The sequence below is a fragment of the Littorina saxatilis genome, unplaced genomic scaffold (assembly GCF_037325665.1).
Source record: "Littorina saxatilis isolate snail1 unplaced genomic scaffold, US_GU_Lsax_2.0 scaffold_916, whole genome shotgun sequence".
Classification (NCBI taxonomy): domain Eukaryota; kingdom Metazoa; phylum Mollusca; class Gastropoda; order Littorinimorpha; family Littorinidae; genus Littorina; species Littorina saxatilis.
Window position 1 is genome coordinate 1,680 of NW_027127081.1, and position 25,550 is coordinate 27,229.

General features: G+C 41.7%; 1 protein-coding gene across 1 annotated transcript; it reads left to right on the forward strand.

The window, feature by feature from the left end:
• Nucleotides 1-4,488: 4,488 nt before the first annotated feature.
• LOC138955550 (myoneurin-like) lies at nt 4,489-24,731 on the forward strand. The gene is made up of 6 exons (XM_070327136.1): nt 4,489-4,781; nt 10,072-10,279; nt 10,886-11,172; nt 12,044-12,202; nt 12,537-12,702; nt 13,390-24,731. Exons 2-6 carry the CDS (start codon nt 10,075-10,077, stop codon nt 14,301-14,303), a joined length of 1,731 nt encoding a protein of 576 aa, XP_070183237.1. The 5' UTR covers nt 4,489-4,781; nt 10,072-10,074; the 3' UTR covers nt 14,304-24,731.
• The last annotated feature ends 819 nt before the right edge of the window (nt 24,732-25,550 follow it).

Sequence of the window (25,550 nt, forward strand, 5' to 3'; positions counted from 1 at the left end):
CTCTGTGCTGACAGTCCTGCGGATATCCTTATTAATATGACATTGTCTTGTCAAGTTGCATTGACGATCGTGTTCGTTCAACGTGTTTGTTTGTTGGAGGCTCTTAGACTCTGTCTGTCTGTCTGTCTGTTTGTCTGTTTGTCTGTCTGTCTGTCTGTCTCTCTCTCTCTCTCTCTCTCTCTCTCTCTCTCTCTCTCTCTCTCTCTCTCTCTCTCTCAAAGTTATTTTATTACAAGTCTCGGTTTCCAACGAAGACTATAAACTTTTAAACATTCTTCCTCCTAAATCAAGACTCATGTACAATAAAGGCGTTTTGATGCATAAACTCATAATTGGAAGAGCGCCTGCACCTCTTTCTTCTCAATTCACTTCCCACAATTTAAGAGACCCGACAAAAATGTATGCTCCTCGGCCTCGTATAGATCTTTTTTTAAGTCCAGCCTACTCTTTTCGGGGACTAATCTTTGGAATTCACTTCCAAGCGGTCTCAAACATTCTGTCAATGCCAAGACTTTTAAAGACAGATATTTCTCATTCCTTATACATGGCACATTTCGTTCTCACTTAGCCTGAACATGTTTATATTGTTGATGCCTTATTTGTACCTTTTACACGTTTCAGTAGATAAATGTACCTAATTAATTTCATAACATGACTTATGTAACGATGCTACATGCTATTACTTGCAACGTAGTTGCTTCATTGACTCCTCAGTTTCACGGATTTTTTCTTCCCTCGAAGTTTCACACGTTTTTTGTTGCTTGAAGCAGTTTTCATTATACCTTTGACAATAATATGTCATGTTCGTTTGTATGTATATTTTTGTTTGTTTGTTTAGTCTGTTAATCGTTTGCTTGTTTGTCGTTTGTTTTATTACTTCTTTATATGATATTGCAACATTTTTAAAACGTATTATCATTAGATTAAACCCTCCCATGGGCGAGGGCTGGATGTAAAAAAGCACCTGTTTGCTTATGCCACTACCCTCGTTAATAAAGAATTTGTCATTGCCATTGTCATTGTGTCTCTCTCTCTCTCTCTCTCTCTCTCTCTCTCTCTCGCTCTCCCCTCTTTCTCTCTCTCTCTCTCTCTCTATCTTTCTCTCCCTCTCTCTCTCGCTCTCCCCTCTTTCTCTCTCTCTCTCTCTCTTTCTCTCCCTCTCTCTCTCGCTCTTCCCCTCTCTCTCTCGCTCTTCCCCCTCTCTCTCCCCTCTTTCTCTCTCTCCCCCCTCTTTCTCTCTCTCTCTCTCTCTCTGTCTCTCTCTCTCTCTGTCTCTCTCTCTCTTTCTCTGTGTGTTTAAAAAAAAGTTTTTTTTATATATTTTATTTTACACCGTTTCATGTGTGTATTGTAGTAGGGACTAGCTGTAAGAAAGGATCACACATATAAACCTAAATGCTATAATCCTTCCGTAATAAAGTGCTCGAGTTCTCTCTCACTCTTTCTGTCTCTCTTTCTCTCTCTCTCTCTCTCTCTCTCTCTCTTTAACCTCACACACGCACGCGCGCGCGCGGTGATAGACATGAACGGGGGGGGGGGGGGTGCTTACTGTATGCTTGCCCATTTCAACCAATGCACGCACACACGCAAGCGAACAGTGAGAGAGAGACAGAAAGAGAGACACGCACGCGCGCGCGCACACACACACACACATTTCCTGTGTTTCCTGCACTTCCCAAAAGCGAGCTTCCATGAAAGTCGGTACAACCGACACCGAGTTTCCTTACCGGGTACCCGCTTTCGATGCAAGGAAAAGTGAATATTATTGCTTGCACACTGGTACATGAACAGAGGTACCCGCTCTAAAAGGCACAGCGTTCACCTCGGTTCGTACAGTGGTGCTCGGCATGTACTGTGCATGTTATGTAGGTTTTACAGTGGTTAGGAATGTTGTTTAACGGGCGTCGGCAAAACGTCGAAACTTATTCCAAACCGCGGAAAACTTTGCAAAGTTTCCGAACTTTTTATTTTTATTGTTGCGGAATCGACGAGACGCCGAGGACTTTCCGTAAACCTTCCGAAAATTACCGACATTTTTATGGCTGTCAATAAATCCTTCAACATTAAATGTTTGGTACTGCAGGGTTTAACCTGGGAGAAAAAGGCGATGGAACAACCAAATTCCGATGGGACATATATAGTCGAAGGCAGGAAACACCAAAGAGGCCTGTACGCGTTTTTCACCAATGATGCAAAATGGTGCAATATATATGGTGCCAAATTAGCCCCTATATCGTATAATTATCCATTTATGTGTGAGTGTGTGTGTGTGTGTGTGTGTGTGTGTGTGTGTGTGTGTGTGTGTGTGTAATCCGATGTAAAGTGTACATTTTTTGGCGTAGTGGTACGTAATCTCAATGCGCCCTTTGACGCACTGAAGGGAATTGTGATGGGACATTTTCATACTCTGTGTCAAATGCAATATTGCGGGATGATATGTTGTTGTTGTGTTCGTGTGGTATATATTTCGCATGTACTATGCAAAGTGAGATCGACAGATCATTACCTTTCCCCATTCGTTTGGCCCGGTTTGCATGTAGTTGATGAGCAAATCTGTGCCAATATTTAACGCATGGCACACTGACAAACGCGACGCAAGTTAACACGGCCGCGCTGGCACGCGGACCCACTAACACACAAACGAGGACACACTCTCGCACGCACGCGCGCTCGATCGGACAAAAACTGTGACGTGCTTTTCGCTTGAAAGTGAGACACTTTTTGTGTTGGTGAATGGTTAGTTGGTTTGGTAGCTTGCCCCTCTCGCCACCGCCCCCACCCCTACACCATACACCCCTACACCCACACCTTCAATGTGTGTTGTGTGCGTGTTTTGGTTGTTTGGTTGTTTATTTGTTTGTTTGTTGTTTGTTGTTGTTGGTTGTCTTTTTGCAGCGAGATTCCGTTTAGTTATTTAGCGATAGGGACAGGATGGTGGTGGTGGTGGTGGTGATGAAAATAAAGAGAAAGGGAAACGGTGAATAGTATGATACAGTGAGACTGTAGAGAAAAGCATTATTATTGAGTTCTAAAGTTAGATGTAATGATTAATGCCATGTGTCAAAAACAGTCTGGGGGTAGGTGGGTGGGGGGGGGGGGTGGAAGTAGATGGGACGGTGCGTGGGAGGCTGAGCTTTGAAGCAGGTGGTGGGGGGGGGGGGGGGGATAAGTGATGTGAGTTCGAAGACTTTTTTTTAGAAGTTTCGTATTCTTTTAATATCCTGTATATGTATGAAGAGGGTTTGTTTTACCTTGAGTGTGCGCGAGCGTGTCTCGATGTCTGCTTGCGTATTATTTGTATGTGTGTGTGTGCATGTGTTCGTCTGTCTGTCCGCCTGCGTGCTATTCTTAACTTGATAACGTTGGAAAAGTAGGAACACAACGAATGAAGATGGAGAGGGAGATGGGTCATTCAAGTCAGGTAGAGAAAATTAGCCCGGTGTCGTGTGTGTGTGTGTGTGTGTGTGTGTGTGTGTGTGTGTGTGTGTGTGTGTGTGTGTACGTGTGTGTGTGTGTATCTGTGCCTGTGTGTGTTCTAGCTGCATTCATCACTGACAACCCGTCTTTAAACATGAGGAAGAGAAGGAAGGGGGGGGGGGGGGAGGAGGGGGTGAGTGTTGAGGAGGTGAATTCGAGAGGATGACTGAAGGTATCACGCCTTCTGTGCGTGAATTCCACGTTAAAAACTGCCACGCATTTGAACATAAATCCGACAAAATCGACAACAAAGGAAAATATTCTCGACAGAGATGAAGAAAACTGTATTAGGAGACGTAGGAGATGTCCCAAACGAGTCACGCCTCCTATGCGTGAAAACCACAGTTTACGCATCGTATTGGGAGAAAACAAAGTCCAGCAACAACAAAGAAGGACTAATACTCTCAAAAGATGAGGAAAATAGTTTAAGAATGAAAACACCAAGGATCGTTCTAGTCCACGAACAGACATCCACCCACGAACAAAAGGCGGAGAGGCAGGAACATCCTCGACGCTCTCTGTTCCAGAAACAACTACAAAGAAAGTTTTTTGTTGAGAGATGAGGAAAAATGTATTATGGTCATAACGCGATAGGGGGCCGTTTTAGTACACCACCAACTGACACAGGCACACTCAAAACACACACGCGTACGCACGCATTCATGCACGATCACAAGCATTTACAAACACACACACACACACACACACACACGAATACACACACACACACACGTATGCCCGCACGCACGCACGCACGCTCACACACACACACACACACACACACAGTCTCTCTCTCTCTCACACACACTCACACAGACATACACAAAACACACACGCACACATACACACTCACACGCACACATACACACACTCACACACACACACACACACACACACACACACAACACAACACAAGACAGGAATTAACATCCTCAACACTCTCTTCCAAGAAGTAACAGGATACAGAATCCTAGCTTGCAAGCATGTTTATAAAAGTACGCGTGCTGGAGAAAGTCTCACTCATCATCCAGCCTCTTGGCGATACACTTCAGGACCTGAATGCCATCCTTCTTATACCTCGGAGGTTTGGAGTCACGCTTGCCTCTGGCCCATAAGGACATTGTTGATGACAACATTTTGCCTTGGTCTTGTTAGCTAGAAGTAGTACTGACATTTCTTCTACAAGTACCTTCGTCATTGCAAGATACTTGAGTTTTCAACTTGATGTTGTGTGTTGGTGTGCCCCGTTAGTTAGCGTACTGAGAGTTGGAGGAAGGAGTTTGAAGGAAAGACAGCTAGCTAGGGTGAGTGAAGTTGTACATTTCATTTCCAGGCTGAATTTGAGGTCTGGTGGATATTTGTGTATGTGTGTGTGTGTGTGTGTGTCTCAGTGTGTGTGTCTCAGTGTGTGTATGTGTGTCTCAGTGTGTGTATGTGTGTATGTGTGTGAGTGGAGTTATACATTTCTTTTCCAGGCTGAATTTGAGGTCTGGTGTGTGTGTGTGTTTGTGTGTGTGTGTGTGCATGCATGCGTGTGTGTGTGTGCGTGTGTGTGTGTGCGTGCGTGTGTGTGAGTGAGGTTTTTTGATTTGGAAGATACCGATAAAGTTGATGGTAAATTGTGTCCTTTTTACCACACAGTGCAACTCCCCGTTTCAGACCCCTTGGTTTGAGACTTACCCTGTGTTATGACCCCACTTACCCTGTTTTATGACCCCACTTTTCCAGCCTTTCTAAATGTACCCCCCTTTTTTTTAAAACCTGATTTTCTTAAACCCAGTCACCAGTACCCGGAGAAGGAAGTTTAAAAGAAAGACACCCAGAGGGTGAGTGATGTGATTTAATATCAAAGCTGACTTGATGGTCTGGTCAAGATTACAACAGCAAAAATTCTGAGGCTCTTGAATTTGGAGGATAAACTTGATTCTGCATGTGTACACGTGTGTAACGTTTAGCATACTTCAAGGAAGGAGTTTGAAGGAATGACACCACTAGGGTGAGTGTTGCGATTTAAATTTGAAGCAGAATTATGGTCACGATTTTTCTGATGTATGTGTGTGCGTGTGTGTGTGTGTGTTGATAAACTCAAGGATGTGACTGCCCCGTTAATCATACTTGGAGGAAGGCATTTGAAGGAAAGATACCAGTATTTCTGGAGTGGCGTGATTTAATTTTCAACAGAATTTAGATTATGTCTGTTCAATTTTTGGGGTGTGCAGGGTAGGAGGGAGGCCTATTGGGGGATATACTTGATGATGTTACTATGTCCTGTTTACCACACTTGGAGGAAGAACTTTGAGAGAAACACAGCCCATAGCTACGGTGAATCTATGGTTTAATGTTGTAAATTGTTCACGTCTGATCAAGATCATTAAGTGATTTTTTTCTTGGTGAGTTTTCTTTCTTGACATCATTCAGTGTTGTTTTCTTCTTCTTTGTTCGTGGGCTGAAACTCCCACGTTCACTCGTGTTTTTGCACGAGTGGATTTTTACGCGTGTGACCGTTTTTACCCCGCCATTCAGGCAGCCATACGCCGATTCCAGTGGAAGCATGCTGGATATTTTTGTGTTTCTATAACCCACCGAACTCTGACATGGATTACAGGATCTTTTCCGTGTGCACTTGGTCTTGTGCTTGCGTGTACACACAAAGGGGGATAAGTCACTAGTAGGTCTGCACAAAAGTTGACCTGGGAGATCGGAAAAATCTCCACCCTTAACCCACCAGGCGGCCACGGGGATTTGAACTCACGACCTTCCGATTAGGAGGCCGATATCTTATCCACTAGGCCACTGCGCCCGTCCATTCAGTGTTGAAATGCAGATGTGTAAGCAGTGAGTGTTAGGCTGAGGTTTTGAAGGAGAAAGTGTGTAAGAGAAGACGTGTGATTTTTAAAAAAAAAGGACAAAGATTCTTCAATATTATAATTTGATCTGTGCGTTAGTTTGTGAGCGTTTGCATGCGTGTGTGCGTGTTTTGAATTGAATATTCTTATTTCGACCATCCCCAAAATTATAATCATGAAGTAAGTCAATAATAAAGTTACACCTGAATGCCTACATAGGTACCGTGGAAATGTTGATTAACATAATTTAGTTATGCCTATTCCACGTACATCGGACTCAATTTTGTCTTTACTTCCCTTATGACAGAAGCTATTAGCTTAGATGTATTGCTGTTGTGTATACGCCACAAAAAATGTCTCGCTGAAGTGCGAAATATTTTATCAAACAGGGATAAAAAAAACAAGTCGCGTAAGGCGAAAATACAATATTTAGTCAAGTAGCTGTCGAACTCACAGAATGAAACTGAACGCAATGCCATTTTTCAGCAAGACCGTATACTCGTAGCATCGTCAGTCCACCGCTCTTGGCAAAGGCAGTGAAATTGACAAGAAGAGCGGTGTAGTAGTTGCGCTAAGAAGGATAGCACGCTTTTCTGTACCTCTCTTTGTTTTAACTTTCTGAGCGTGTTTTTAATCCAAACATATCATATCTATATGTTTTTGGAATCAGGAACCGACAAGGAATAAGATGAAAGTGTTTTTAAATTGATTTGGACAATTTAATTTTGATAATAATTTTTATATATTTAATTTTCAGAGCTTGTTTTTAATCCGAATATAACATATTTATATGTTTTTGGAATCAGCAAATGATGGAGAATAAAATAAACGTAAATTTGGATCGTTTTATAAATTTTTATTTTTTTTTACAATTTTCAGATTTTTAATGACCAAAGTCATTAATTAATTTTTAAGCCACCAAGCTGAAATGCAATACCGAAGTCCGGGCTTCGTCGAAGATTACTTGACCAAAATTTCAACCAATTTGGTTGAAAAATGAGGGCGTGACAGTGCCTCAACTTTCACGAAAAGCCGGATATGACGTCATCAAAGACATTTATCAAAAAAATGAAAAAGACGTTCGGGGATTTCATACCCAGGAACTCTCATGTCAAATTTCATAAAGATCGGTCCAGTAGTTTAGTCTGAATCGCTCTACACACACACACAGACAGACAGACACACGCACATACACCACGACCCTCGTTTCGATTCCCCCTCGATGTTAAAATATTTAGTCAAAACTTGACTAAATATAAAAAGGAGGATATATTAGTTCCTGTTTAGGATGGTTTAAGCCTCGGTCATACAGGCGACTCAGTCGTTGCGATTCAGTCTTGCGATTCAGTCTTTGGCAGATCGCACATCACATCGTAGGCCATTGACCCATCACACGATGAACGATAGACGAACGACTGGCGAACGATAACTCCACGCGAGCGGGGCGGAAGTGACGTGTCATAGTGAACACGGCAAACACGCTTTGCGAGAGCAGACGCTAAATGTTCGAACGTCGCTCTACCTTTCTGAAAAATTCCTTTCAGCATTACGCCTTTGCAAGAAATAAAGTTCCCAGACAGCTGCAATTAATGTTTTCCGACCGCTGTACACGCCTAAAACATCTCCTTTATATCTGAGTAAAAAACTGTTCTTCCAAAAAGTTTTGAATCGACGAAGAGACGCTGTACGCCACTGTCCGCCATTATTTTACGTCACGGCGTCAAGGCCGCAGCAACGCGTTCTGATTGGCTCTGTTGGCTCTGCCCCTGCGATTGACCGACGACTGGATCGCAGGAATAGAACATGTTCTAAACCTCAAAGCTACGAGGGAATCGCATGAGACTGAGTCGCAGACTTGTCGTAGCTGTTTTCTACGACTGAGTCGGCTGTGTGACAGGGTAAATCGCGCGAATGTGTGACAGCCCTCTTAGCTGGAAGTAGTTAATGCGCTTTCTATCTGTGCATTTCTATATTTCAAGTCTTGATTAGTTCAAGTGTACTAGCGTTACATATAACAAAAGCGAGGGCTCTAAGAACCAGGACACACACACACACGCACAAAAGCTCACACACATGCGCAATCAGGCACATGCAGGCAGGCACACACGTACGCTCGCACGCATGCACGCACACACACACACACACACACACACACACACACCCCCACCCACACACACACACACACACACACACACACACACACACACACACACCCACCCCCACCCACACACACACACACACACACACACACACACACACACACACACACACACCCACCCCCACCCACACACATACACATACACACACTCATATGTGCTCACCATGTGTAAGTTTGTCTTCATGTCCGTAGAGTTTCTTATTTAGAGCAAATATGTGACACTCTCTCTCTATCTCTCCCTCACTCTCTCTCTTTTTGTGTGGGGGCGTGCTCTCATTGTCTGTCCCCCTCCCCCCCCCCCCTCATGTTTCAGTAAGTTTGATGTGTGGCAGCATTCAAACTAGTATTTTTCATTCCTTTATTGTCCCATCGCTGGGAAATTCGGGTCACTTCCTCCCAGTGGAAAGCTAGCAGCAACGGAGTCGCGCTACCCAGGTGTCTGCGTGTTTAGGTGTATTCAGCCACATGCACTTATGACAGAATGACCAAGGTCTGTTATGTGCCATTGTGATGACACGGGGGGTGGGACATGGCTTCCGTCTCTGTGTCTGCACATAAAGTTGACCCGTGTCCGTCCCGGCCCGAATTCGAACCTGCGACCTTCCGATCACAAGTCCAGTGCTCTACCAACTGAGCTACCGGGCCCCAAACAGAACTAATGATCATAAAGATCACAATTGTGTTTGTTTTTTTTGTTTTTTTTTAAAGGGACAGTGATGAACTGTCTTGAAAGGAAATTACAGTTAACACTTCTTCTTCTTCTTCTTCTTCTGCGTTCGTGGGCTGAAACTCTCACGTTCACTCATGTTTTTGCACGAGTGGATTTTTACGTGTATGACCATTTTTACCCTGCCATACGCCGCTTTCGGAGGAAGCATGCTGGGTGTTTTCGTGTTTCTATAACCCACCGAACTCTGACATGGATTACAGGATCTTTTCCGTGCGCACTTGGTCTTGTGCTTGCGTGTACACACGAAGGGGGATAAGGCACTAGCAGGTCTGCACATAAGTTGACCTGGGAGATCGAAAAAATCTCCACCATAACCCACCAGGCGCGGCCGGGATTCGAACCCACGACCTTCCGCTTTAGAGGCCGACGTCTTGCCACCAAGCCATTGCGCCCGTCACAGTTAACACTTAAAAGGCTCGCACACACACACACACTGGTATACACGCACACTGCTACCCTCCCCCCACCCCCCTTACGCCCATGCCTTTCCAAAACATCCTGAGACCACACTACAGGGCCGGACCAAATGGGTTGTAAGGGGGGTGGTTCCTCCTTTTTGGGGGGGGCACTTGCGAACTAGGGGGGTCCGGGGGCATGCTCCCCCGGAACATTTTTGAAAAACGGTTAAAATCTGTGCAATCTGGTGCATTCTGGGCCTTGTTTTGAGGGTTAAGAGCAGCATTGTTTTGGTGCAAAAACTAGTAAAAAAAACCCAAAAAAAACACTCAAAGCAAGGTACATGCTTTTTCCAGGGGTGGGGTTCCGGAACCCCTGGAACCCCCCCCTGGGTCCGGCCCTGTACTAGTGTCACTTTACCCAACCTGTCTAAATGTGGCCACCCTGTATGTTGTGTTTTGCAGAAGATGGACACATCACTACACTACACGTCGGTGAACCACGCCACTTGCCTGGTTTCAACGATCAACAAACTCCGCCGCGGAGGTCAGCTGTGTGATGTCATCATCGTTGCGGGCAACGCCAGGATTGCAGCACACCGTCTGGTCCTGGCGGCGTCCTCGCCCTATTTCGGTCCTCTTCTGGAGCCCACACATTCCCCACCCGTCAACGGTAGTTTGCCATCAAGTTTATCCTCTATAACCCCATCCAGGCTTTCTTTCTTTCTTTGACTAGAGTTATTTATTCCTCGCCTTATTTCGGTCCTCTTCTAGAACCCACACGTACATTCCCCACCCATTAACAGTAATTTGCCATCAAGTTTATTCTCTGAAGGGTAAGATTGCATATAGTCCTGTGAGGTTACCCTCATGGAAATTCGGGCTGCTTTCTGACTGGGGAAAGCGAGCTGCCATACAGTATTGGGCGCTACCCTTTTTTCTTTCTTTTTTTTTGCATGCGTGTTTTCATGTTTCCAACCCCTGAGACTTTTGCTGTGAACTTGGGTTCTTTATCTTGCACATGCGTGCATACGGGGGTGTTCAGCCATCAAGGAGAGTCTGCACAAAGTTGACTCGGGGAAATAAATCCCTTGCCGAACGTGGGGATTGAACCCACGCCGATAGTGTCAACTGGTTTTGAAGACAGCGCCGCTACCGACTGAGCTATTTCCCCGCCCAAACGGCCCCATCCCTGCAATGGGTTACTTGTTTGTTGTAGAAGTTTTAACAAATTTCTAACATTTATATCAAGGATTTCTCCATTTTTCTGCTTGCCCAGGTATGCCCTTGGAAATTTGCCTCAACGACCTTGACCCGGATCCCATGGAGCAGATCATCGAGTTCTGCTACACCTCCTCCATCTGTGTCAACGAGGAAAACGTCTGGACTCTGTTGCCCACGGCAACACGCCTCCAGATGTCAGAACTGTGCGACCTCTGCACAGATTATTTGCGGTCATCGCTGAGCCCTGACACATCCATGCAGACGTGTCTTGCAGCGCTGCGCAGCGGTCTGGTGGATCTGGCTGCAGATGCCCAGAAAATGTTGAAGGATGACTTAGATAAGGTGAGTGTGATGAACATGTATGGCATTTGGCTTCAGCAGTCCGCAAAACTGAAATCATGAAAAATGTAATGGCATCCTCTTGGCAAAGCTGGCAAGCTTTTTCAAGGTATAATGCCAATTTAGGATTGCCTTCGACTTCTAAAAATTACCGAAACTTGTGAGGTCATATTTAAAAAAATTTGCAGAATGAAGTAAATCGTACCAACAATTAACCCTGGATGACTATGATTGATGATGATGATGATGATGATGATGATGATGATGACTATGATTGATGATGATGATGACTATGATTGATGATGATGATGACTATGATTGATGATGATGACTATGATTGATGATGATAACTATGATTGATGATGATGATGAATGATGATGATGATGACTATGACTATGATTGATGATGATGATGATGATTTCTCTCTGTGTTCCCAAAAGACACACCCCCCCCCCCCCCCATTTATTTGACAATTGTTAACATTGTTAACATTAGCCTCAGTCAGTCAGTGAGCATAACCCAACAAACCATATTAACACTTTCTACCCCACCTATGTTGACCAAGGTTATTTTGGCCGAGCACAGCTGGTCACTCAGAATTGTAGTAACTGTGTAGTAACTGTGTATCACCACGCTGGAATGCAGGCGTTAGATCGAGGTTACAGTAAGCGACTGAAGCTAACAGTCTGAGCGGATATATCCGTACCTGGTCAGATAGAGCCATGTAAGTGGGTACGGATATATCTGTACCTGGGAGACAATGAGTTAATATACCTGTACAAAATATGACCAGCACTGTGTGGATCCTCACCTGCGCTTCATTCGTGTGTGGCGAAGTTGCTAAATGTTGCAAACTTTTTTTCCTTTCACCAGGTGCTAGAGAGTGAAGGTTTTCTTGAGATGAACGTGAATGATGTGAGCGAAGTTCTGCAAGCGTTGCCGTCGTCAGTATTAGGTCACCGCGACACAGTGCGTGCCATACGCAACTGGTTCCAGTACAAACAAGACTCGCGTCAGTTCAATGCAGCACAAGTGAGGCCCTGAAGTTGATGTATTTTGTGTGTGTGTGTGTGTGTGTGCGTGCGCATGCGTGCGTGCGTTTGCATGTGTGTGTGTGTGTGTGTGTGTTTGTGTGTGTGTGTGTGTGAAGATTCTGCAAGTCGTTTTTAGTTTTAAAGGAAAGTTTCTTCAGTGAGGGGGAGAAATTTATACTGATCACTTGTCTTTGAACAACTTTCACTTTTGTTGTTGTTGAAAAAAAACCACAGAAAGTTGGAACTGTGTGAGTGTTACCAGGCCCAAACCTTTTGAGAACATGATGACTTGGGGGCTTTGAAATCAAACTTTTTTTTGCACAATTTTGCAGCTGGCGCGTTCCTTCCCAGGGCTGTTGAGTCGCTTGAAGGAGTTCCTGCCGGAGGACGTGGTGCTGAGACCGGTGGACTTCGACAGTCTGCCCGCCTCACCGTCTGAGTTGACGCCACAGGCTTCCCCTGTGGATTTCAGTCGCAGCCGAGAAGTTCCAGAGTGTGGTGGGTGTCAAAGAGTTAATGGGCAAAGTTCGGGTTAGGGTATTTTGCATGCAGTCAATATTTTGACTATGAGTGTATGTGTGCAGAAATGTGCTCAAAAGTTCTTCCACATAAGTTATAACATCGAAACATTTTGTTTTTATTTTTTTAAGAAAATGTCTTGGATGATGTTACATAAAATCAGTTTGGGGCCTCGCTCAAGCTATTGCATTTTTCAATCAAATGAAACAATTGTTGAGCTGGTTGGGACTAGGGCGATTGCATTTCAGCTTAGAATCTCTCTCTCTCTCTCTCTCTCTCTCTCTCTCTCTCTCTCTCTCTCTCTCTCTCTCTCTCTCTCTCTCTCTCTCTCTCTCTCTCTCTCTCTCTCTCTCTCTCTCGCTCTCTCCACCACCCTCTCTCTCTCTCTCTCTCTCTCTCTCTCTCTCTCTCAAAGTTCTCTCTCTCTCTCTCAAAGTTCTCTCTCTCTCTCTCTCAAAGTTCTCTCTCTCTCTCTCTCTCAAAGTTCTCTCTCTGTTTAAATCTGTTAGTGTGAGTTTAGTGGTGGCAGGTGTCAATAGTTGTTGCTGCTATCAATGTTGTTTTTGAGAATGAATTCTTTCCCAAAATATATATTAAATTTAATCAACTTTTATACTATTTGCTTTCAAACAAAATGATACTCATGGCTCCTCTGTTCAATTTCAGATTCAGACATGAACGGACTGGACCTGTCCCTGTCTAGAGAGGACGCCTTCGAGTCGGTGGCCTCCGACAGCCAGGACAGTTTCTCTGCCCCACTGTGCCTGGTGTGCGGCGAGATCTTCCACACCCCCACGGACCTCAGCCAGCACAAGAGCGACTGCACGCAAATCCTCCTCAAGGAAAGCGGCGAGGTCCTCGAGAACGGCTTCCCCAGCTCTCCGGCGGGGTCGTCTGACAGTCGAGAGGAGGAGCGGGACGGGGTGCAGGGCAAGGCCTCGGATCAGCACGTGTGCCAGCTGTGCTACAAGATCTTCGGCGACAAGAAGTCCCTGGGCAAGCACATGCGGACTCACTCGCAGAGCGGCTTCTCCTGCAACGTGTGCGAGAAGCGCTACAGCACGAAGTCGCACCTCCTGGGTCACATGCGGCTCCACTCAGGCACGCAGTCGCCCTTCACCTGCGACTACTGCCGCCACCCCTTCTCCAGCTATTGCGCGCTCAAGGTTCACATGCGCGGCCACAAGGGGGCACGGCCGTTCTCCTGCCCCACGTGCGGGCAGCACTTTGCCAAGAACATCCACCTCAAGCGCCACATCTCCACGCACACCGGGATCAAGCCGCATGAGTGCGAGCTGTGTCTCAAGCACTTCAGTCGCAGCGACCACCTCAAACGCCACATCCAGTCTATCCACGCCGGCCAGCGACCGCACGTCTGCCACGTCTGTAACAAGGCCTTCGTCCGGAAGTACGAGCTCAACAAGCATCTGGAGCTTCATCACGCTGCCACGGCTGTTGGGAGTAGGCCTGCCGTCATGCCGATGAGGATGGGAGGATCGTGGGATGGGGCGGCGTTTCTGGGCTTGGGGGCACAGCGAATGGGAAGCCCTGCGACTGTGATGTCTGCTGAGGCGCGGTAATGCTAGAGAATGGAGGAGTGCTACTACTGCTAGAGAATCGGGGGGGGGGGGGGGGGGGGGGTGATAATGTCACAAAATTGAGGGGTAGTACTGTGCAAAACCTTTTTTGAGTTGAGACATTATTGCTGTGATGTACACTAAGACAGAAGATTAGTAGGGAAAGGCGTTCTATGTTGAGACAATTTTGAAATATTGTCCACCGTTAGCTTTTTCAGTCACGTCCTTATACCTCTGTGAGAGCTTGGAGAAGGGGCAGTTCTGGGTAAATTGCACTTCTTTTTTTCTCAACATTATTCATTAATTTGAGACATTCTTACCTTGTTGTCTACTAAAGAGAACTGAATGGTGATAGCATAGCAGCTGCTCGAATTGCCGCTCTAAGGAATGAGAGAAGAGGCTGGTGGTGGCAGAAAGTAAAAAGGTTGATTTGTTATGTTGTATGATAGTCTGTGCAACCATGTAAGCGAATGAAGCGAGTGTAGCACATGTATGTGCCGCTCTGAGAAATTTGAAGTGAGGCTGGTAGCAGAGAGAAAAAATGTTGATTTGTTACGTTATGCTGTGTGATGTCTTCTTCCATTTAACGCCCAGGGTCAACGTTCTGACTATTTATGTCTCCTCATGTCTTCTGTAACAATGAAAGCCACGTACATATAGTGCTTGGTAATTAAGCTGAGTATACTGCATGTATGTGCTGCTCTGAAAAATTAGAAGAAAGAATGGTAACAGAAAGTGAAAGTTTTGATTTGTTATTCGCTCTGTGATGTTCTGTGCAACAATGCAAGCAAAGTACATGTGGTACTTGGCAAGAAAAGTATTAGTTTTTGAGGTGAGCGTCTTTAACTGTAATGTTGATTGGGAGTGAGAGAATGAGAACGAACAGTCTTGGTGCCAAAATATTATATTGTAAAACCTTTTGAAGCTGTTAAGGTTGTTTCAATCAGGACCGGTAAAGGTTATACAAACTGTAAATAATGCTTGCATGGGTCATTTACTTCTGGTCACACACCAAAGTTTGTTTTTGTGAAAGTTGCTGGTTTGTTGTGTCAGGGGCAGTTTGGTTATGGTTTGTTGCAAGATTTTTTCTGCACAATGTTGGTATTGATTTTGAGAGTTTTGACGTTTCTCAGAAGCAAGAGAAAATTGTTTTGTTGGAGCCTGGGTTTACAAGATTGACAGTATTTGTTGAAGAGAATCTGCGGCTGGTGGTGTAATGATCGAAGTGATCGTCGACATTCAGAATGTATTTAACTGACCTCTTCTTTTGTTACTTGCACCGTCAAAGATTGTCACAGACTCAATTGTTCACCCAATATGCCTTCCAGAGCGCCAAATATTGCCCATGAGATAATACACGTGTAATGGCTGCATGAGTCATCTGCAAACTTGTTTCCTCCTTTCGCAACCAGAGACGGCATAGCTTAAGCAGATATGAGAGTGTTTCGCCATGTTTTGTAAGATCTTTCAGTTAAATCTCATGGAAACTGAATGGGAGACAGCAGGATTCTGTGCAGGAGGCAAACCCTGGTTAATATAAGTCTGTTGTTTTTACCAGACTAACAATTCAAAGAAGGGTTGAGCCGCATAGAATATAGCATCAATTCATGATTGCAGCTTAGTCAGCTGACCGTTCCCAAGTGGTGTGCACTGTTCAAGGGAGAGAAGCACCACCTTTGGCACCGTGCTCAGAATTGAACCAGAGATAGAAGGAAAGAATGACAGCTAGTACACCTAAGTCTAAAACGGAAGTCCGTTTTTGTCTGTCGTCAACTTAATGGTTGAAACAATGACTTTCTTGCTTCAAGCTGTGCAGCAAAAAATGATTGGAAACAGATGAGACCACAGCATTAGATTCGCACAAGTCTCAAGACTTTATTGTCCTTGCCCTAAGTACGGAAGATTGTTTTACGGTGTTGAATGGTTAAAACCTAAGTCATAAAACAAAGGGAGATAAGTGCTCAGAACACCAGACAGGTGTGAGCAGTGCTGTACTAGGTTAGCTACAAGAAAGAGTAAGAAGTATACGTTTAAATGGTTTGTTTCCCTATATTTAGTGTCTCCGATGATGTAGAAAGAAAAAAAGAGAAACTCTTTGCTGTTTTTTAATAATATCTCTGGATTTACTCAGGGTAGACCAACTAAACATCATAAAAATCCATACCGTGTAACGAAGGCCCTGGGTGTCTTTCATTTGATCGGTTTTTAGCAACGAAAATTAACCTCAGGGTGGACAAGCTAAAACATCATTGAAATCCAAGCCGTATTATGGCAAAAGACCTGGGCGCCTTACGTTTGTTATAATAGACAAACATATTCTACTAGGCTGTTTTGCCAACAGTGCTATTCTTTTACATGCCATTCCATGCTGTTCAAAGTATTGGGTTCTGCTGTGGTGCAATGTAGTAATATGTAACATTCCAGCGTCTTGATATTCCGTGTCAATTATGCTTCATATGATTTACGTTACATTTGTGACCCTCCACCACGGGATGAGTCGCATGTCACCTTTGCATGATTTTCATATTTTTATGTTTTCCTAAAGAGTTTTTTATGCTCTATCCTGTGGTGAAAACCGTTTTAGAAAAGAGCGAAAAATGTTTGAGTTATAAGCCTGTGACTAAGGTGACCCTCACACTGTTACCAGACACTCTCCGGACTTATATCAAGCCTAGCGCAGAACCGCGCGAGGTGACATGCGACTCATTTCGTGGTGGAGGGTCACATTTATTGATTTGTTGAAACTGTGATTAAGATAAGCTTGTTTTTGGGTGAAATTTTGTGTGTGAAAATGTTAAGGAAAGATCGAAGGTGACAAACAATAATGCTGCCTTGTTAAGTGAATTGTTCATCTGTTTTGTGTTTGTTTGAGCTGACGCTCAATCAATGTAAACTTTAGAGATTGGACGTGTTTGTTACATTTCAAAGTATTATATCAAATCTGTCCTGTAATCATGCAAAATAGAAAGAGATCAGAATGTCTGTGTTCCTGTACAAAATGACCGGAAAAATGTAAATACATTTTTCTGCACTTGCCTTTTATTGCCTTGCGGATAGTCTAATCTCCCATTGCAATAATTATGCAAAACCAAAGAATTGATTCGTTGAAAGTGTACTCCTGCATTACTCAAAAGTTTTATTTGCTCAAAATCTGAAGATTTTTAAATCTAAATAATCCTTGCATATTCACTCTGGCAGCCATAATGTATGCAATATCTGTACTCGCTGCCTTGTAATTGGGCTTTTCCCCCTCATTTATACGCTGGGTAACGTGCACTTGCTTAATTAATTTACAGAAGACCTGACTGTTAGTTGTTAGAAAATGTTTTTTATTTGACATTATTTCAGTTAAAAACTCCAGTTGCAGTTAGGCAACATCCTTCAGCAAATTTACAGGCGGAAATTAATTTTAATTGCTAAAGGAGAAGACTTGTTTTTCTGTGCTAAAATGCAAAGAGATTCTTAAGCTCTTGCCTGTTTGTGTGTCCGTGGTTTTTATTCTATTTCTCTTTTTTTGAGATAAGAGGTCAAAGTACAATCAAATAAGAAATTTGTTTTGGTACTTCGGCTGTGTCTTAGATTGGTAAGCTTTGCTTCAATGACAAAAGAGTTGTTGAATTCAATTCATAAGAGATTTGGAGGAGAAAACGTCTTCTTTGATCTTGTAAAATGTTTGACTATTCCTCGTTGATTTGTTAGTGTTGTTAGTTTTAACGTTAAGAAATGTCATAATGTTCACTTTTCAGTCATGAATTATTATAAACACGGATAGTGTTCTGCCTTGTCAGTCAGACATGTCATATAAGTTCATGCATGTATATTTGCTACAATGATGTTCTGTTTTGGTGCCGTTTTTTGTTCAGTCCCTGTGTTATGTACAGCTAGTCCCAACACACATTTTTGTGTACATATTATTGGTTTTTGATTATTTATTATACTGTTCAACGCAGCCATAATATTTTTTGCTCAGAGAAAGTATTCAAACCACAGCTATGGAAAAATGCTCTTGTTACAATCCAAACGTATCCTGCTCAAGTCTTTTTTCTTTGAGTTATATATTTTGTTTGACTGTTCAATCTTACATCAAGTCATAATAAATAATATTTCTTTGGTCCAAGTGTGACAATCTGGTAAACGAGGAAAGCTGGGCAAAATTATAAGAAATGTAACAAGCTTAACACCTTTCAAAATATTCCAGCCGTTTTTTGTCTCAGAATTTCAATGTGAGGGGGGAAAATAAAGGCGGGGAAAAGAATGCATATCTTGTTTGGACACAAATATATGTGAAATTGCGGTCATGTATCAATAGAGATAAAAAAGGAAATTTAACTCAATGTTGAAATCCTGTATTGCCTGCTAAGTTTGCAGATTTTACAAAGTAGATGTCATTTTTCAAAGGAAATTTGAATCAATGTTAAAATCCTGTATTGCCTGCTAAGTTTGCAGATTTTACAAATAGATATCATTTTTCAAAGGAAATTTGACTCAATGTTGAAATCCTGTATTGCATGCTAAGTTTGCAGATTTTACAAAGTAGATATCACTTTTCAAAGGAAATTTGACTCAATATTGAAATCCTGTATTGCCTGCTAAGTTTGCAGATTTTACAAAGTTGATATCATTTTTCAAAGGAAATTTGACTCAATTTTAAAATCCTGTATTGCCTGCTAAGTTTGCAGATTTTACAAAGTATAGATATCATTTTTCAAAGAAAATTTGACTCAATGTTGAAATCCTGTATTAATTGCCTGCTAAATTTGCAGATTTTACAAAGTAGATATAATTTTTCAAAGAGGTAAGAGAAAACCTTACTCTATGTTGTAATCCAACAGTTCCTAATAGTTTTGCAGATTTGTTTTAAAATCTCATGACTAAAGATGTCATTGAAAATGGTAAATTGGCTGTCATACTAGTTGTACTGAAAGTGAGAAAAATAGTTTTTGAATACAGAATGTTATAGTGGGCAGTCTTTTTTTTTTTAATATTATTTTTGGGTTTTGATGTCTGCATTAAAAATGTGATTAACATTTGTTTGCCGATTGCCTTGTCTTGGTCACAAAAGTGTTTATGTTCCAATTTTAACATAATGGATATCATTCAAATATTGTTTGTGTGTCTCATTGTGATATTGAAATGTTTAAAGTCCGACTGTGCCTCCCATTCAAATACTGTACATGTATATCTAGTATTCCTTGTTGCCTTTTCTGTGACTATTCATAAAATCTGTTACTTGATATTTTTGATTGTCATCATAATCAAAGACACAAATTGATTGCTGTATCCCAATGTCTCAATTATTTTTTTATGAATAATTAATGTCTTAATTATTTGTCTGTTTTGGAAGAGTGTATGCTTTACAATTACCGAACAGAAAATCTTACCAACGACAATTTATCAGTCCAGTAAGTTTTACTGTCTTTTGTTTTTTGTTTTTTGGCCACAGTTAGAGGTAAATCAAATTATGGTATGTCTCAAAGAAGGAAGCTTGGTTATGTTAACCATGGGTACATTTTCTCCTTTGTGTATTAATCTGATTTCTGGTGCACTGTGTTTTCGGGGTTGTTTTTGATGCACAGTTTGTTTTGAGTTGAATCATAAAAATACGTACATATATAATCTTCAAGTTTTTTTCTTGCCACATTGTGTGTCATAAATTTGTCGTTTGTTGGTGCACAGTGTGTTTATATTTGAATCATGAAAACATATGTATTTACATGTATAATCTACAAGTTTTTTCCTTGCCACATTGTGTGTCATCAATTTGTCGTTTGTTTTGGTTGGTGCACAGTTTTCAAGTTGTTTACAGTGCACACAGTGTTCAAGTTGTTTACAGTGCACAGTGTTCAAGTTGTTTACAGTGCACAGTGTTCAAGTTGTTTACAGTGCACAGTGTTCAAGTTGTTTACAGTGCGCAGTGTTCAAGTTGTTTACAGTGCACAGTGTTCAAGTTGTTTACAGTGCGCAGTGTTCAAGTTGTTTACAGTGCACAGTGTTCAAGTTGTTTACAGTGCGCAGTGTTCAAGTTTACAGTGCACAGTGTTCAAGTTGTTTACAGTGCACAGTGTTCAAGTTGTTTACAGTGCACAGTGTTCAAGGGTTTATTTATTATTGCGTGCATGTATTTCTTGTAAATATGTTTTATTTAAAAACTGAAAGCTCAATGACGTGCATTGATTATTTTTTTCCTTTATTATTATTTTTTTTCTTTATTTTTTTTCTTCTAAATTGTGTGTTTGTATGTGCACTTGTTCTCTGTGGAATGCTCATTTTGTGGTAGTGCTAAAATCATTTCTGTTCATGAATGTAAGAGTAGTTCTGTAAGGAGTTAACAGAAAAGAAGGTACTTTTTATATTTATTTTATTTAGTTTCAAGGAGTTATGCCTTGGGCCCCGCGGGTTAGGGGGAAGAATTTACCCGATGCTCCCCAGCATGTCGTAAGAGGCGACTAACGGATTCTGTTTCTCCTTTTACCCTTGTTAAGTGTTTCTTGTATAGAATATAGTCAATGTGTGTAAAGATTTTAGTCAAGCAGTCTGTAAGAAATGTTAAGTCCTTTGTACTGGAAACTTGCATTCTCCCAGTAACGTCATATATTGTACTACGTTGCAAGCCCCTGGAGCAATTTTTTGATTAGTGCTTTTGTGAACAAGAAACAATTAACAAGTGGCTCTATCCCATCTCCCCCCCTTTCCCCGTCGCGATATAACCTTCGGGGTTGAAAACGACGTTAAACACCAAATAAAGAAAAGGGATAATTTTCAGTATATTGAACTTCCTGTAGATTCCAGGTACAAGAGAAAAGTACTACCCTCCGTTTTCTTTGCAATGTTTCATTAAGACCAAAATCATTTATGAAGCAAAGATGCTATGCTCCTTGCCTTTTTCTTTCCTGAAGTTAAAGCAGTTATTCCATTTTTCCGATCATAATCTTAGGTTGTTGGGTGGTTTTTTTTCTCTTTTGTGAGTTTTATCAAAACCAGTGTTGGAAGATTTTTGTTGTTGGCATAAACAACACATATTTTGCGGTGAAGTTTGTGAATACCAAGAGTCTAGTCTGCAGCCTTTTCTCACTGTGTTTGCCGTCTTTGTATTTTGTACAGCCATATTGCCATGGTAACTATTTATTAACCAATATAACAAGTATTTAACTCAGTAAGCTCAGATTGATATTCCCACCCTGTCGAGTCAACTAAAAGTGAAAATTACTCCTTTTATTACCACACGATTTGTGCAATGCCATAATAATACTCCGCCATTGGTTTTTGAATAGCGCAGAACGTCTGCTTGATAGTATATGTATCATAATAATCATACTTGTTGTGATTTTCTTTTCTTCTTTTTGTTTAATTAATTCAAAGTACACAGTAATTTTAATTGTTAGTTTGTCCATTTTTTCCTTTTTAAATAGAACAATTTGAATCAATAAAAAAACCTGTTGGCAGCTTCTTTTAGTAACCATTTCTGTTGATACCTTTGTATTTAGGTCACAAAGTCTCAGCAATCTGCTAAGTGTTTTTACAGTTTTAATCGTAAATCCTGTTTTCTATCCATAATATAGTACTGTACACATTCCGCTCCACCCCCTTTGTTTGTTTGTTTGCTTAACGCCCAGCCGACCACGAAGGGCCATATCAGGGCGGTGCTGCTTTGACATATTAGATATAACGTGCGCCACACACAAGACAGAAGTCGCAGCACAGGCTTCATGTCTCACCCAGTCACAATATTCTGACACCGGACCAACCAGTCCTAGCACTAACCCCATAATGCCAGACGCCAGGCGGAGCAGCCACTAGATTGCCAATTTTAAAGTCTTAGGTATGACCCGGCCGGGGTTCGAACCCATGACCTCCCGATCACGGGGCGGACGCCTTACCACTAGGCCAACCGCGCCGGTGCGCAAAATCATGTAGAGACAGAAAGGAAAACTTTTAGGCTTTTTAGTTTTTTAACACTTTTACATGATAATTATCATTTGCCTTACATGGAAGGATGGACCACTTATAGTATTGTGCAAAAGGAGATGCTTTTGATATTTTCATGTTGTAATACCAAATCAACTCATTACTCTCAGGATTTGTTATCATGTGCCTGGTAATGTACTACAGCATTCATCACTGGAGCTGATGGGGTCTATGTCGACCAAAAGAGTGGGATTCCCTGTAGGGTGACTACCTGTAAGGGGATTCCCTGTATACAGGAAATCCCACAATGTGGAGTTCCTGTAAGGAAGTAGGATACCGCTCGATCTCGTGCCAAGTGCGGGACTGCCGTAAACCGATTTGAGTTACCTTAGCGTTACTTCCCCTTCCACAATGGCGGTTCCACAGGAAAATCTCTTAGAATTCCTGAATTCGCGTGCAGTATGTCGTTATTACGAGTAATTTATTTTAGCTGCGTTTTCTTTCATTCAGTTATCGATTTAAACTTTTCTTAAATCAAAATTGCAAACCATACTCGAATGTTTAAAGAAATACCCCAAAAGATTGAAAAACATCAAATTCTACCGATGTCATTAAGCATCACGTGACTTTCAGCGAGATCGGCGAAACGCTTACAGGAACTCCCACCTGTGGTAGTCCACCTACAGGGAATCCCACTCTTTTGGTCGACATAGACCCCATCAGCATTACTGGAGTGTTTTAAAACACAAAACAGCATTGTTCTTTCCTGCGCATTAACATTTTAGACTCATTAACCGATACTTGCCTTTCACATTTTTACTCTTGTTGTGATTACTGTGCCTTGAAAATGCATCGGACGTCCTCTGGTTGTCTAATGTCGACACTTTAGAACACTCTTCTTTGTGTGGCTCTATCCCATCTTCCCCCTTTCTCCGTCGCGATATAACCCTTCGTGGTTGAAAACGACGTTAAACACCAAATAAAGAAAGAAAGAACACTCTTCTTTGTGGTCTTTTGTACACTTGAATCATTCTTTCTTTGATAGCTGTACGTACATGTCCAATAGCCAAAAATCATCACTTCGTATACCCCCCGCGGGTTAGGGGGAAGAATTTACCCGATGCTCCCCAGCATGTCGTAAGAGGCGACTAACGGATTCTGTTTCTCCTTTTACCCTTGTTAAGTGTTTCTTGTATAGAATATAGTCAATGTTTGTAAAGATTTTAGTCAAGCAGTATGTAAGAAATGTTAAGTCCTTTGTACTGGAAACTTTCATTCTCCCAGTAAGGTAATATATTGTACTACGTTGCAAGCCCCTGGAGCAAATTTTTGATTAGTGCTTTTGTGAACAAGAAACAATTGACAAGTGGCTCTATCCGATCTCCCCCCTTCCCTCCGTCGCGATATAACCTTGAATGGTTGAAAACGACGTTAAACACCAAATAAAGAAAGAAAAGATCACTTCGTATGTGTAGAATATAATATCTTTGTGGCTGTGATCTTACCTTGTGGAACATAATGCACTTATGTGATTATGTACGTTGTTTCTTGAATGAGTGCGTTGTTCTCTTTTTCTTACATCAATTTTATGCGAAACATTCCATTTTCCTCACTTTTGATAGAAATGAAAATGTCAATGGTAATTTTGAAGGAGCATTATTTTTACATGCTAATACCTCCAGTTTCTTTCGCAGATGTTGTTTGTGCTGACAAGAAGACAGTAACCATTATGGTGAACTGTTGTGAATACCTTGGAACAGCCCCCCCCCCCCTCATAAACAAAAACAAAAAACTTTCAATAGAATTCCTTTATTATAATTTTATTTTCTTGTTGTTTAGGCCTCCTGTGCTGTTGTTTAATTCAATTCTTCCATTGATAAATTGTGTTTTTGCATGCAAACGACAGCCAATACACTTCAAACTCTTTATCACTGTTACCTTCACTTGCCTATTTCTTACAACTGAATGAGGTAAATTTTGGTTTCATTTTTAAAAAGAATTACATTAATCTTTTTGAAATAGCTGATTCATTACATTCCTGTATTCAGTTTATTTGTATTAAGGCTGTTCATTTTCTTCACATTCCACAGACTTTGAAATAATTGTCTCTTACAAACCAAATCTATTTTTGCAGTTCTGGGATTTTGCTCAAATTAATCAGTCACATCTCCCGGTATCATAAGATATGTGCTTGAAGAATATGTCAGAGATGCCATCAAAATCGTATGTATTACGTTCTTTTCTTATTTATTTATTTGTTAATGTATCATGTATACGTTGACTGGCACCATCTTTGATTCAGTATTTTGTGTGTATTTTTTTGCTTATTATTTTAATAATATTAATTGTTGTTGTGCTTTAAATTCATCTGTTTGTTCCTAGGATTTGTAAATTTTAGGGTGTATTCATTCTTTTGACGTATGTGATTGAAGCAAAGTGTATCAGACCGTTTACAGATCTATTACATCATCATGATTGTTATCGTGTCAAAGTTGACTACATATGAAAATAAATTTGTTGATTGTCTTTGTGTTCTTTGAGAAGGTGTTATATTTTATGCCATTGCCTGGGAACTCTCTCTCTCTCTCTCTCTCTTACTCTGCTTTGAGGCTATTAACTTGAGTTATTTTTTAGTGCCAGTTTATTGGTACTAGTCTCTCTCTCTCTCTCTCTCTCTCTCTCTCTCTCTCTCTCTCTCTCTCTCTCTCTCTCTCTCTCTCTCACAAGCACACACACACACACACACAATGACACATGCACAGGACTGTACATAGGCTCAGTGACCATTGAAGTGGATGAAAATTTATTCTAACAAAAAATTTAACAAATGGAGAGGAAGTAAAAACAACCAAAGAAACAGACAGTGAAGGTGGTAAACCCATGCGGAGGATGGATAATATTGTCCACCAGTCGAGTATTTCCATCCTTTAAAAAAAAGTCTTACCTGATAAAATTGGGGAAAAACGTTGATTACAAAACTGCCTGTATGCTCTACAGCTTCTTCTGGCAAGTTCAAACACAGACAAGGGCATACTCAAACATACTACCATAGACCTATATTAGATAGGTCCCTGATACTACCTACCCAGGGAACAACACTTTGGATTAGGGAGAACAAAACATGAATAAAAACAACAACAGTGTTATTAGTTCTTTTTTTCACTCACACACACACACACACACACACACACACACACATACTAAAATAACCATGCAACGACAAAAACAACAACTCAACATACCGTGTATCTCAAACCTGTACGTGTTTGAGAGATACGATTTAAAAACATGATGAAATTATTTACGCGGGTGATGATATGAGCCGTTGCTGCTTTTTTTTATAAT

Excerpts from the sequence above, each read along its gene's own strand:
- LOC138955550 (XM_070327136.1), top strand. The coding sequence starts at position 10,075 with ATGGACACATCACTACACTACACGTCGGTGAACCACGCCACTTGCCTG. Across the intron at positions 12,203-12,536 it reads GTCAGTTCAATGCAGCACAA|CTGGCGCGTTCCTTCCCAGG; the intron begins GTGAGGCCCTGA and ends ACAATTTTGCAG. Across the intron at positions 12,703-13,389 it reads CCGAGAAGTTCCAGAGTGTG|ATTCAGACATGAACGGACTG; the intron begins GTGGGTGTCAAA and ends GTTCAATTTCAG.